The sequence below is a fragment of the Sorex fumeus genome, unplaced genomic scaffold (genome assembly GCF_029834395.1).
Source record: "Sorex fumeus unplaced genomic scaffold, SorFum_2.1 ptg000044l, whole genome shotgun sequence".
Classification (NCBI taxonomy): domain Eukaryota; kingdom Metazoa; phylum Chordata; class Mammalia; order Eulipotyphla; family Soricidae; genus Sorex; species Sorex fumeus.
The window spans coordinates 37,716,131-37,731,314 of record NW_026606101.1 but is presented as its reverse complement, the minus strand read 5'-3'; the positions used below and the strand labels follow the sequence as shown (position 1 = coordinate 37,731,314).

The 15,184-nt window shown below is 40.3% G+C and overlaps 1 protein-coding gene across 2 annotated transcripts in view; it reads right to left on the bottom strand.

Annotated features, from left to right (window-relative positions):
- Positions 1-750: 750 nt before the first annotated feature.
- The window catches only part of DTD1 (D-aminoacyl-tRNA deacylase 1), a 191,876-nt gene continuing 177,442 nt past the window's right edge, over positions 751-15,184 (bottom strand). For both annotated transcript variants that reach the window (XM_056121743.1, XM_056121744.1), the window contains one exon: positions 751-1,278. Coding sequence is in view for 1 of the 2 variants with exons in the window: in XM_056121744.1 (XP_055977719.1) it covers positions 1,228-1,278 (51 nt within the window). In the remaining variant the exon portion in view is untranslated. The remainder of the gene's footprint in view (positions 1,279-15,184) is intronic.

The window sequence follows — 15,184 nt, the reverse complement described above, 5'->3', positions numbered from 1 at the left end:
CCAGCATCCCATATGGTCCCCCAAGCAACACCAGGAGTAACTCCTGAGTGCAGAGCCAGTAGTAACCCCTGTGCATCGCCAGGTGTAACCCAAAAAGAAAAAAAAAAGAAAATATATTTTGTGACCAGAAATATGCCAGAGAACCCTAACTTCTGTTTATATCCATTTGTCTACAATAAAATCGGTTTTATTACAGGATGGTCTGCAGTTTTCAAGAACCTATTAATGGCATTAAGACAGGATTTACTATATATAATATATTAAGCAGAGATGCAACTATTGACATCATATAAAATCTAAATTTTACCACTGCAGCTATGCCACTAGTTAACTAAAATTAAGCAAGAAACTCTTTGACAGGATGTAGTTCTTTTTTTTACATAATGGTGGGGATCATTGACCTGGAGATATGGACAGCCGTGAAGCTCTGAGGAACAGGCATGCATACAACCAACATACCGCAGCCTTTCTTCCACTTTCCAACAATGGATAAATCAGATGTAGCAATCACACTTGATCTCAGTCATGTGGCCCTGTGAACTGAACTCCCTTGCCACATGGAGTATGTTGCTCTGTCATGTCATTTCCAAGTAAGATGCCATCAACAATCAACCACTATAAACAGGAATCATAGGTTTCTGTGGGACACTCCAAAATTGTGTAAAAAGAAATGTGGATACAAAGAGGACTTTGACATACTGTATTTTATAATCAAAACGATCAATTAGAAACATAGCAGGATTTGTTGAAGTTGTTTGAGGTTTAGAGTTTTATTGTCATTATTTCTTTTTCAAATAAAGAAGAGATTTACAGTGTGCCAATTTCTCTAACAATACATTATCACCGATGACATGTTCTCTTTTGCCTTAACATAGCCCCTCGCTTAGCCAGTTTGGGAAAGAATAAGGAGATCCTGAATGCGTTTGAGAGCCATCATGGACATCCTCAGTGTAGAAGGAGAACTCAAAGACTAATAATGTTGGGTCATTCTGTTTTTAAAAGCAAACCAAGGTACTGTGAGAACCAATCAAGCTTTCCTAACGGAGTCACGGTGGACACCCTGCACCATACGCCTCCGCCAGCAGCTCCACTTCCTCTGTTTTGTCACAGCCACAACAGAAAACGACAATGTTCCTTCAGTTGTCCTTTGCAAGAGCTATTCAGGTTCCCAATTTCTTTCCTCTTTCTTCTCATTGTTGTTTTAAGTTCTTAAACGAGTGCAAGTGCTCAGCATCTTTCATAAATCTTCAGGATCCAGTTCTTTCCAATGATAATATACTAGAAATAAAAAATATATAAGGCACATTACTCAAAGGGTCCCAAAATTGTCCTTCAAATCCTGTTTTAGATATGATCAAGGGGCCGAAGAGTACAGCAGGTAGGGCAACTGCCTAGCACACATCTAACCTGGATTCAATCCCTGGTACCAACACCCTTAAGGTCCCCAGAGCTCACCAGGAGTGATTCCTAAGTGTATGGCCTGAGCACCACTGGGTATGCCCCCTGCCCCACTAAAAAAAGTAAAAATATGATCAAGTGTAACAGTTAAGGATAACTTTTTAACTTCACAGTAAAACCTAACAGGTTTTTCTTTACTCTGAAAAATCTGCCATGCTACCATGTATAAATTCAGATACATTCTTACCAAAGATTTCCCAATTTACTAGAATATCATTCTTAAAGCTCAACAAAAAGGGGCTGGAGCAGTAGCACAGCGGGTAGGGCATTTGTCTTGCACGCGGCCAACCCGAGTTTGATTCCCGGCATCCCCGAGCACCTCCAGGAGTAATTCTTGAGAGCATGAGCCAGGAGTAACCGCTGAGCACCCACAGGGTGTAACCCAAAAAAAAAAGAAAAAAAAATCTCAAAAAGATATTAAAAAGACACCTGAGAATCAATACAACTGGTTTTATTGAAATAACCACTACATCAAAGACATGTCATGGACAAATTAGGAAATTTTTTTTAATAAGAGTTATACCCAGCAGGGTACATGGGGGACAACAGGGTCAGGAACTGACGTGGGGCTTCTAATTCCCTGACTCCTAGAAAATATATTTCAATGAATAAAAATTTAAAAAATAATTCTTATCAAAATGCAGCATTCACCCAAAACAGTGCTTAGAGGACAACCTACAACATGAAATTCTCCACTAGGGGGCCAGAGTCACAGTACAGTAAATAGAGCAATTGCCTTGCTCTCAGCTAACCTGTGTTCTACCTCCACGCCACATTTGGTCCCCTGAGCCTGCCAGGAGTGATACCTGAGCACAGAGCCAGGAGTAAGCCCTGAGCACATCCAGGTGTAGCCCACAATTCAAAAACCAAAAGAAGAAAGATGGCAAATCAATAATCTAAGTTTTCTTCCTCATGAGGAAATTAAAAGAATAAATAGAAAGTAAACCCCCTAAGAAGCAGGTGGGGAATAATAAAGAGCAAAAACTAACACAATTTTAAACAGAGGAATAAGAGAAAATAAAAAGATCAATAAAATTTATAATTCTTTTGTCAGATTTATCACCAGAAAAGGACCATCATGAATCAAAGAAGCACTGTCGAAGACATTAAAAACATTTGTTCGAGCGGGCCCAGTAACATCTCCATTGTGACAATTGTTACTGTGTTTCGCATATTGAATATGTCACAGGTAGCTTGCCAGGCTTTGCCGTGTGGGCGAGATACTCTCAGTAGCTTGCCGGGCTCTCCGAGAGGGGCGGAGGAATCGAACTCGGGTCTGCCATGTTGGCTGCGTGCAAGGCAAATGCCCTACCTACTGCGCTATCGCTCCAGCCCAGTTAAATATAAAAACACTTAAAAAATATAGAAAACTTTTTATTTCCTTAATGATGAGGGAAGCAAAAGGGAAAGGATACCTAAAGAAACATAAGGAATATGCAAAACACTATTTTGGAACTTTGGGGGGGGGGGGGGTGATGCTCAGGGCTTATTCCTAGCTCTGTGCTCAGGGATGACTCTTGGTATTCCTCAGTGGCCCAGAGGAGAACTAGGGTGAATATATGCAGGGAAAGCACTTACCCCCTGTTCTACCCCTCCAGCTCTCATATTCTGAATATTTTTAGTACCATTCAAATAATTACAAGGTAAGTTCTTTCATATGAAATATCCAAGTGTCTTGAATTTCCATTTGAAAATCTTGGGCACTGTTTGATTAACAAAAACATTAACAGAAGTCTCAATTAGCAACAATAGCTTAGGAAACCCTGAGAGACTTAATGTTCCCATAGTGAGATGCAACAATTTTCATAGATTTCCCTTTACTGAAGCATTTTTTGATAATTCCATTAGCCATCTAGTGGTGATCAGCAATACTAAATAAATTATGTGGGGCCTGCTAGCAGGCAAGAAGGGTGGCTGGAGATGGAGATAATGGTGAAGGGAAGGTAGATCACCACAGTGGTGGGACTGAGCTGGAACACTGATGCTTGTAACTAATGCTCATGATAAGCTCACGGAAGCCAGGGTGCTTTAAACAAAGTGAGGGGTGGGGGGAGAAAATCTTGGGGCTGTATTAAAAATTGGCTGGTCTTTGAGAGAGACCCGTGAAGCAGGAATTTGTCACCCAACGGTTTAAATCCCAAAGTTTAGGAGGTTGGGGATGTGACTCAGTGACAGAGGTGTGCCTGCTGGTGCTGAGACCAACAGTCCAACCCCAGCCCAGCCCACGTCAAGCACTATCATGGCAGCACCACCATTTGTGATCCCTGGTGCCACACAAAGTGTGTGTGTGGTTTCTGGTGCATGCGAGTGCTACACAAGAAGCATGCACAACCACCCATCATGAGTGCCACAAATACAGAGTGTGCACACCACAACCAAGGATGTGTCACCCCCCACTCATCGCAATAACGATGAAAAGAAGGGAAGGTGGAAAATAACTCTAAGTTTAACAAGGCTGTTTCTCTACCTTCACATATAGATTATATCACCAGATATAATCATATAGATTATATATAGACTATAACTGAATGAACTTATAGATTATAACTGAATGAACTTCAGTAAAGCAAAGGAATTTTATAATAAAGAGGTGACTTGCACAAAATGACAGTGACACCACAAGTGTGAACTCGCTTCTGGGTACCTAAAAGACATGTCACAACCACCCCCTCACCCCCACCTCTCCATACCCCCAGGCCTCCTTCCTCTCCCTCCTCCCAAGACAGGCGTTTGGGCCCCAGGATGCTGGAGGTGGGGGTGGGGGCAGGGCGGGGGGAGACACTTCCATGCCTAAGACAGGGTTGTATTATGCTCAGACACCTACATGGAATAAACAGTCTCTACTCATACAGAACCCAGCTGGATATCAAGACCACAAGTTTACATGAGAAAGGCTAAGAACAACAGAGAATTCATGTTATTTGATTCTATCAACTGAACTTTCCCCGAGACTACCCTATTCTGAATCCACTCACAATCATGCTCTGCCTTCTGAGAGAGAAGACCACTGGGGCATGGTTCACTTACGATAAAACTCTAAGGTTCTGTACTATCATCATTTTTTAAGTCAAGAAAAGTGACTCATCTACTCCTTTATTTGAATCAAGATCCCTACTGTATCTCTTCCCTCATGGGCAGCACCAATCACTGACACCCTCAAAGTAGCCCCTTTAAGGCAGCTTTTGTTATATGGTCTGTATGGAGCCCAGGATACTCTAAAGATGCCACAGGTTTAACATTACATAAAGCATAAGGGGGAAGCATGGAATAAGACAGAGGGCCAGCCAGCAGGATGGTGGGGGCACATCAGAAAGACAGTGTGGAAGAAGCCACTGCCAGGAGTGCCTTAGGGGACAACACTGTCCTATAAGGAACTCTGTCTTCACGGCACAGACTAAGATCTTTGTTTTTGAACTTAGCATGAGGCTTGGGATCCTTCTTGGATACATTATTCTATCCTACTACTTCAATTAAATATCCTACATATTTGAATAATTTGGTATAATAAAGTTATGCTTCAAATGTTTAAAGTACAGATGGAAATGATAAAGTTCACTACATAAAAACAAATGCCCTATAAAATCTTCATGATATTATTTGATGATAAAAAGCTGTGACATTACATAGACAGCATGTCTTTAACTTTGTAAAATTAGAGGAAAATATACAGAATTATCTGCTTAGAGAAAATATAACAAAAGCATTATGTTAATAATGATAATAGAGTGAGTGACGAGATGGCAGATTACTTATTTTCTTCTCTGAGCATTCTGGCATCTTGAGATGTTTATGTAAGGCCATGGAGATAGATCAAAGGGTTGGAGCCCAGACTTTTCATGTTCGAGGCTCCAAGTTCAATGCCACTCTGGCGTGCCCCTACCAGCACCACTGGGCCTCAACACCAAACCATGGGCATGCGCAACCTTAGCACTGGAAGGAGTTAGCCCTCCGATCTCCAAGCATTGCTGGGAAGCCCTCTATCCATTCCCCCCCGCCACCACACACACACACACACACACACACACACACACACACACACACCTTTCTTCTACTATAAAGGACTTCATTTTATAATAAAAATGGCTTTTGAAATAAAATTTATAAGAGAATGTGTTACAAGATACAAGGACCAGTTGCCACCCACCCAAACAACAATACTGGAGAGGTAAGAATTGGCATGATAAAAACATTTGTTTTTCCAGCTGTGGGGTGACCCATGTAACCCTGGCACAGCTGTGAGCAGTGCTATGTTCTGAGGCCAGTGCATTGAACTACTCTCTAAAAAAAAAAAAAAAAAAAAAAAAAAAAAAAAATTTGTTTTTCTCAAGTGCTTGCAAACTGAGAGTGAATTGAACTTTGTTTACAAAACAACTGAGTCACTTTTTTGAGTTGGAACTTTGGGGTTATAAATGGCTGGTGGATGATGCCGGCAAAAGTTAAAAAACAAAACAAAACACAACTCTAACTCTTGAGCTAGAACTTGAGGGTTATAAATGGCTGGTGGAGGATGTAGTGGTGGGTTGGCAGGAAAGAAGTCCAAGTATGGAGTGTCCTGACAATGTCACTGGGCTGACAGTTCACTGAGCCTCATCTGTTCTTTGGAAAACTTTAACTGACACCACTGTACAACAGCAGCCTCCAGTGGCTGATGTGACATTATTAAGGAAGAGACATCTATCTGTTCTTTTTCTCTCATCCATGAGTGATTCCCAGTTTAACACTAAACACACTATGTTTAATTTCTGTCTTTTTAGAGGAAAGGCAGCAGCAAAGGATGAGAGAAAGATCTATAAAATTCTATGAAAAAGATTGAGTTTATAGTCCCTATTTACAAAAAAAACATGATAGAGAATTCTAATTTGTTACTAGAAAATGATAGTATTGTATGCAGTCTCCCCGCCTTCTCTAGACGGAATCCCAGCAACCATGAGCTTACACAAGCAAGGCTCCAGTATGTGACTTTCAGGACTAAGTCTCCAAACCGCACGGCAGCAGTGGAGTGGCCAGTCTCACCCAGGCTTCCCGTCAGCTCCTGAAGCCAGAAGTCATGCCCACAACCCACCCCAGGGCGCCATCTGGGCACACCAACAGCTCGGGCCCAGAAACTCCCAATTGAATCCCAAAATGGAACAGCTCCCTACAGAGATGTCTCTGGAACCCAACCATTTATAATCTTAGAATTTTAGAAACATGTGGCCACTTATGATATGCAACCTCTCATGAGATGCAAAATAAGCAATGGAAAATAAATGGTCTAACGTCTGCCCCTGGAAAGCAGGCTTGAATGGTGGTGAGAAAATTCAAGCATAATATATTGCCCCAAAATAGAGAGAGAGTATCTGAGCAAATGTCTGCCATAGAGGCAGAGTGAAGACTGGGGTTAGGGTTGGGCGCGAGGAATAATGGGGACATTGATGGTGGAAAGTTTGCACTGGTGGAGGGACGGGTGTTTGATCATTGTATGGCTGAATCTCAAACATGAAAGCTTTGTAACTGTATCTCACAGTGGTTCAATAAAAAATAAATTAAAAAAAAGAAAGGAAGCGTTGTAACAGAATTTGCATAATCAATCATACTGAAACCATCTTTAGGTAAGAAAGCAAGGAGATTTGTTTATTTAATGTTAACATGGACCACAACGAGGCAATCACCTGAGACTGTGGCCCAGAGCAGGGTTACAGGGCACTTTCTACAGGAGATTCTCTGGCAATCACAGCAATGGTGAAGCAGAGAAGGACAGGAGAAGGAGCTCCTAAACTGGCTATAGTGACGACAGGCTGAAGTACACTAGAGCAGGGTGACAGACACACAACTCATAGGGGGCCCTTGATGCCGGGTATCTTTGTGGCAGACACATTTGTTTTAAGGCCTGTAGACATTTATTCATTTACTAATTGTTTCGGTGGCCCCACTCCCCTTCCCACCAAGGTAACAGGTGGGTTTGGGTCTTTCTGTTCTGTAGCTGAACTTAATGATTTATGACCTATTCTTTTCTGCATGATTCCCAGAACAGGCCACACAGAACTCCCATCTCTGACTGCCCTCTGGATACTTGTACTAATTATCTGCTCATCTTCCTGAATTTCCTATCACTATAAGAATACATCGAGATCAAGCATTTCTTAATTCAAAGGGTACAGGAAGAGCAAAGCAGTATCTTACCCTTACAATCTAACCCTTAGATATCACACCCTCCCTTTTTTCAAGTGCATATCAAATCAATGATATATTATGACTTTTATTAGCATAATTCCTCATTCTCCTTTCGCATAATAGGATTATAATGGGTGCACATAAACATCAATTTAACAGAAGAATTTATTGATTAACAACAAGGGAATTCAGTAAGCACCAACAGAAATTAGGAATCAGTCCACTGGTTCTCAAAGTTTACAAACTTACTCCTGGGAACCCAGTAATACAGCTCAGCCGTAGAGTACCTTCCCTATAGGCCCAAGACTGAGCCTGATCCCTTGCACCACCCCACACTCTAAGTGTGATCCCACAACACTGCTAATTTGGTTCCTGGGGGTCAAACAAAGGAATTTTTGTAATACCTCATCCACATGTGTGCAAGCATTGTGACTAAGGTACAAATCTTCTGGAAAGCAACACAACCAAATGTATGCAACAAATGGTCAATCCCAATGACAATAGCTATGTGAAGGAGAAGCCAAGAACCTACTTCCAGGTAAGAAAAGTGAGTGTAGACAGAACATAATATTTGAAGTAATAGGATCCACAAATTCCCCAAACAGAGATACATTTACAGATTCAAGAAGTTCAGAAACAGATTCAAGAGGTTCAGAAACCCAAAGCAATCTTCAGAATGAGATTTACACATGATAACAAATCTTTGAAGTATCCAACAGGAACTGGAAATAACTATGATTAATATGAAAAGGTTTATGGTAGGCGGAAGCAGACAATATTCAAAGACAGATGAGTAATGTTAAACAGTGAGCTGGAATCCGAAGAAAATACTAGGGCCATGCTGGCCCCAAATGAGAGCAAGCTGAGATTCCATAGCATCAAAACTGAGTTGAAACAGAATTTCACATGAGGTCTCACAAGAAAATTTAGTAGCAAACCCAACCACCATTTCCAGATATTTTTCTGCTGAACACAGAGCAGTAGCAATCTGAAACCTAAGGATCCCAAACCCAAGGAGGGAAGGAGGGAAAGCACAGAGACTCTGAAGAACTGAAAATTTGCTCCAAGAAACAGAGGGCAATCCACAAACAGACAGTCCAAACTTAATGCTATATTCCAGCAAAACCTGATCTGGAGACAGGAACAAAAGCAAACAAGATACCCACAGCCCTGAGAAGCTCCCTGCAAGCCAGCAGGAAATTCTGAGCAGGAACCAATGCAATGGCAAGTCACACTAGTCCAAAGCAAAGAGGGAGTGAAAACAGGAACAGCACCTGTTTTCACCAGGCAAACAAAACCAGCCCCACCCATTCCCACTTCAGGAATAAAAGCCTAGAGTCATAAAGGATACTTCCTGCAGAGAATAAGGAAAGCTGGCAAGGGACCTACCTTTACAGCCTCTGATCACATTCAGTAATTGTTTGAACAAGTGAGCATGTTTCACTGGGGTCCAGGTCTACCCAAACTTAGGGTGGGACCACAGGATACACTCCAGGTCAGATGGAGTTTAGGAATACAGACTGGCCAGTGCCAAGTGCCATGAAAGGCAAATATACTAAATGACATAATCTGCTTTCTGTTACAGGAGTTATAAAAAGCACTCCTGACCAAAGGTCCTCATTTGCTTCTCAAGTCTTGTATCAACACCACTGGCATCTAATACGATCATCAGTATTGGAAGTCCCAGACACAGCAATTAGGAAGGAAAAAATAAAGGAACTGAAATTGAAATGAAGTTAAAATAACGTTATTTAGAAACGGCATGATAAAATTTATAGAAAACCCTAAAGATTCCGCCAAAAAAACTTTTAGAAACACTGAACCAATGTTGTAGCAGGTACAGAATCAATACTCAAAAATCTGTTGCACAAGCAAACAACAAACCAGGATAGGGAAAAATTTTAGAAGCATTAATGTGTCCAAAATGATCAAATACCTAGCAATCAATACAACAAAAGCCATAGAAGATACATATCAAAACTTACATCACTATTAAAATGAGAAATAGATAAAATGAATTGAAAATTAGTTATGTCTATGGGTTATAAAAATTAATATTGTTAAAAGGTCATCTTACCCAAAGCATTACACAAATTCAGTAGAATACAAATGGAAGTCCAATGGCCTTCTTCAAAAATATAGAATACTACTAAAATATTATGAAATCATAAAACTCCCTGAATAACAAATGCAATTCTGAAAGGTAAAAAAGAAGATAGTAGGCATTTCATCCCCTAACTTTGTATTACAAAGTTAAGTGGAGGAAGAAAAATTCTTCAACAACTTGTGTTATAAAAACCTGTTAGTCATTTACAAAAAAATAAAAGAATCTGGGCTATCACCTCATGGTTAATTCAAAATAAATTACAGACCTAAAGGTTTGATCTATATCCATTAAATACATCAAGGAAAATAGAGGCAAATTCCTCATATACTTACTTCAGCTGTGTCTTTAGTGAGTTAACTCGGTAAAGAAAACAAAACCCCCATAAAAGAACTATAACAAGACTAAATAGTAAAACAGTACTGGAAAAACAGTACTGTTGGGAATGTAGTAAAACAGTAACCCTCACTCACTGTTGGAAACATCAACTGGTTTAGCCTTTCTGGGAAATAGTATGGAGACTTTTCAAAAACTAAAAATAGAACTACTATGTGACCAGGTGACTTCACTCCTTAGAGGCTATGCCCAAAATTCAAAATATTTGAAAAGATATTTACACACCTACGTTCACAGTAGCACTATTTTCAATAGCCAAGATCTAGAAAAACCCAAATGTTCAACAACTGCTAAGTTGCTAAAGAAACTATGGTATATATAAACTATGACATATTACTCAGATGTATATACATTTTTTAAAAGATGAAATCTTGCCTTTTATTACAAGTTAGATGGATCTAGACAGTTTTGTGTTAAATGAAATCCGAGGGAGAAGGACAACTTCCAGATAATCTTATTCATGTGGTATCAAAGAAACAAAGCAATGGATAGCATCCAAGAAAAAGAATGCTTTGACTATGACAACAGAACTGAGGTCACAGGGAAATTGTGGAGGAAGGGATGTGGCCAGCTAGAAGTGACACAAGAGTGGCGGAGAGTTGTGGTGACAGAGGAGCAGTAACTTTTTCACCATAATAAACGTTAACACTACTGTAGGTCTATTACCTCAAAAACAAAGAAGAAAATGCTGGAGAAAAGTATTGTCAACAGAAATGTGCAATGCCTTTGAATAGGCTTATAAATAGACTGGACACATTAGAGAACATATCAATAGGCTTGGACACACCTCAATAGAAACTTCCTAAATGAAACGCAAAGAGTATATACGTAAAATAATAATGACCAAAACCACTCCAAACTTAATGACAGGTACCGTATCACAGACTACAGAATTTTAGATTGTATTAAGTAAGAACCACAACTAAAAATTGTATTGACACTATAAAAATCAAAGAGAAAATATTGAAAAAAGTTCAGATAGATGAAAGAGGGATGTTGTGAATCTACCTTCCCAAATAGAATTGAAAATTACAGAAACCTCTAAGAAAAAGCTGCAAGAAAGAGGTGAGTGGAATGAAATACTCAAAACATAATCAATTAAAAAATATTGAAAGGAAAGAAAATACCAATCTAGAAACTTATACCCCTGAAATTATCCCTCTAAAGTGATGAAAATCCATTTTATAATATCTATAGCAGAAATAAAAACTAAAAATTCTTTAGAAATAAGGAATAAGATGTAGGTCAAAACTTTGAATTCATATAATTAAAAGAAAGTATCAGAAAATATGAGCAAAACAAGGTCTTTTATTATTATTTTTAATTTATGTAAAAAGCAACAGGGCTAGAGAGACAGTTCAGCAGGTAAGGCCAGGTATGCTGACCCAAACAGGACTCCAGGAGCCCTATAATGTCCCTCCCCCATCTGCCAGGAGTGACCCCTATTGAATAGCAAAGCATATGAAAGAGTGAAATGAATGGCTCTGATGTCAGCGATGGGGTAGGAAAGGGAAAAAACTGAAAGGTACTCCAATATAGTAAAGTAGTATCAGTTATTTGAAGACAGACTTAGGTCGTAAACTTGGGAAACCACTAAATGTTTCCAATTTTAACAAAAGCTATAGCCCGGCAAGCTACCGAGAGTATTCGATATGCCAGACACAGTAACAACAAAGTCTCCAATGGAGACGTTACTGGGCCCGCTCGAGCAAATCGACGATCAACGGGAGGGCCTTTACCTTTACCTTATTTCCTTATCCTAGCTACAGTACAAAGTGCTGCGGTGAATAACGCCATGCATGCCTCCTTTCAAATGAACGCTTTTGTGTTCTAGGAGTATATTCCCAGCAGTGGAATTGCTGGGACTTAAGGTGAACACTGGAGATGGGACAGGTTTTGGAAAACTGTATACCTGAAACTCAACTATGAAAAACTTGGAAAATCTTGGAGTTTATTTGGTACATTTACACAATGGAGTACTATGTAGCTGTTAGAAAAGATGAAGTCATGAAATTTACATACAAGTGGTACTACATGGAAAGTATCATGTTAAGCAAAATGAGTCAGAAAGAGAGGGACAGACATAGAAAGATTGCATTCATCTGGGGAACATAAAGTAACAAAATAGGACTCTAACACCCAAGAGTGGCTGAGGTTAATACCAGGAATTTTGCTCCATGGCTTGGAGGCCAGCCACACATGGTAGGGGAAAAAGGAGCTCAGATAGAGAAGGAAGCACCAAATAAAGGGTGTTGGGAGGATCCTCCCAGGATGGTGAAAGTAGACTATAGACCAAACATGCTGAAAGTAGACTACAGACGAAACATGATTGCCACTCAATGCCTCTTTTGCAAACCACAACACCCAAAAGGAGAGAGAGAACAAAAGAGAATGTCCTGCCACAGAGGCAGGGTGGGATGGGGGGGTTGGGGGAATACTGGGACCCGTGGTGGTGGAAAATGGGTACTGGTGGAGGGATGGGTACTTGATCATTGTATAACTGAAACCCAAGCACAAAATTTGTTAAGTCTACAACTGTACCTCATGGTGTTTCACTAATAAAAATTTTTTAAAAAATCTTGGAGTTTAAATCTTAGAAAATAAATTATACAGAAAACAATGATAATATGCCCATTCTTACACCCTGGCAAAGGAAAAAAAAATATTCCTCAGAAGCACCATTAGTTTCACATCATGATATATTCAGAGTATGAATGCTGACACATCCTAGTGTGGACCATAAAAGGTAGATGGGTGAGTGCAAGCAGGAAGCATAGCTGGAGCCTCAGAAATTCTAGAATTCCCCACCTTCATTAAAGTGTGTCCCATTAGATAAGGGCTTAATATCCAGGATATACAAGACTTAAGTACAACTGTACAAGGGGGAAAAAAACCCCAACCTCATTAAAAAAAAAAAACAGGGAGAAGAATGAACAGACACTTCTTCAAAAAAGAAACTGCCCTTCTCTCTCAGAAGAGAGCATAAAACGATGCACCACAGCCAGGCCACTGGACCCCGTGCTGGACATTCATGGCCGAGTGAGATCTCATACCTCACACCACTCATACTCCAAGAGCAGCACTCCACATTTGATGGGGTTTAAAACAGAAGGCAACCAATCTTAGAGGGAAATATATTTTTACAGATGTATGTATGCATGTATGTATGTATAAGCACACAAGGCTCAACCCTTAACAACATATTGGTATTCTCTTATAGAAGGGCTTAATGGCCCCTGGATGAAACACAACAATCTTCACACACTCTCCTCTAAGGAAAGCTTTTTGGAGCATTTCCAGTGGTTTATTCATAACAAACACTACAAAATAAGTTATTTCGGTTCTGCTTTGGAGCAGAGGTTGGGGTTCAGAATGAAAACATCCAAAATATGGTGGTGGTAAGGTGTAATGGTGGTAGGATTTGTGTTTGAATATTAAATGTATCAAATACGTGAACTGTAGCACTGTAGCACTGTCCTCCCTGGTTCATTGATTTGCTCCAGTGGGCCCAGTAATGTCTACATTGTGAGACTTCTTGTTACTGTGTTTGGCATATCAAATACATCAAGGGTAGCTTGCCAGGTTTTGCCATGCGGGTGAGATACTCTTGGTAGCTTGCCGGGCTCTCCAAGAGGGGTGGAGGAATCGAACCTGGCTTGGCCTCACCAGCCACGTGCAAGGCAAATGCCCTATCCGTTGTGCTATTACTCCACTCCAGCCCAATACGTGAACTACTTTATAAAAATTAAATAAAAAAAAAAGAAATACAAATGGTCAAAAGGCACATGAAAAAATGCTCTATATTACTAATCATCAGGGAGATGCAAATCAAAACAATAGTCAGATATCATCTTACACCACAGAGATTGGCACACATCAAAAAGAACAAGAGCTCACATAGCCAGAATCTGAAAATAACCCAAGTGACTGAGAAGAGATGGTTAAAGAAACTTTGGTACATCTACACAATGGAATACTATGCAGCTGTTAGAAAAGACGAAGTCATGAGATTTATTTTTAAGTGGTTGGACATACTCATCATGCTAAGTGAAATGAGTCAGAAAGAGAGGGGCAGACAGAAGGACTGCACTCATTTGTGGATTTTAAAATGACATAATATGAGACTGAAACCCAAGGATAGTAGAGACACGGGCCAGGAAGACTGCTCCACGGTTGGAAGCCTGCCTCATGAGCTGTATTTGGAAGCTGGACTAGAGAAGAGATCACCAAGTCAATGATGGTTGGAGGGATCAGTTGGGATGGGAGATGTGTGCTGAAAGTAGGTAAAGAACCAAACATGATGGCCTCTCAATATCTGTATTGTAAACCATAATTCCCCCAATGTAGTGAGAGTATGGGAGAAATTGGCTGCCATAGAGGCAGGGATAGGGGTGGGGTGGGATGATACTGGGGACATTGGTGGTGGAAAATGTGCACTGGTGGAGGGATGGGTGTTCAATCATTGTATGACTAAAACTCAAACATGAAAGCTTTGTAACTGTATCTCATGGGGAAAGAAGGAGGGAAGGAAGAAGAAAGGGAAGGAGGGAAGACTACCAGTGCTGGCATGGATGTATGGAGAATGTAGGATGTACAGAGAATCTCTTTCATTGTTGGTGAGAATGCTGATTGGTCCAGCCCTTCTGGAAAACAATATCGGCATTCCTCAAAAAACTAGAAATTGAGCTTTCATCTGATCCAGCAATACAACTTCTGGAAATATATCCTGGGGGTACAAAAAAGCACGGTAGAAATGACATCTGCACCTGCATGTTCATTGCAGCACTGTTCAGAATAGCCAAAATTTGGAAACAGCCCCAGAGCCTGGCAAGCTACCCGTGAGGTATTCAATATGCCAAACACAGTAACAACAAAGTCTCCAATGGAGACGTTACTGGGCCCGCTCGAGCAAATCGAAGAACAACGGGAGGACAGTGACAGTGACAGTGACAGTTGAAGAAACTATGATATATCTACACAATGCAATACTATGCAGTTGTAGGAAAGATGAAGTAATGAAATTTGCTTATAAGTGAATGGACATAGAGAGTATCATGCTAAGTGAAATGAGTC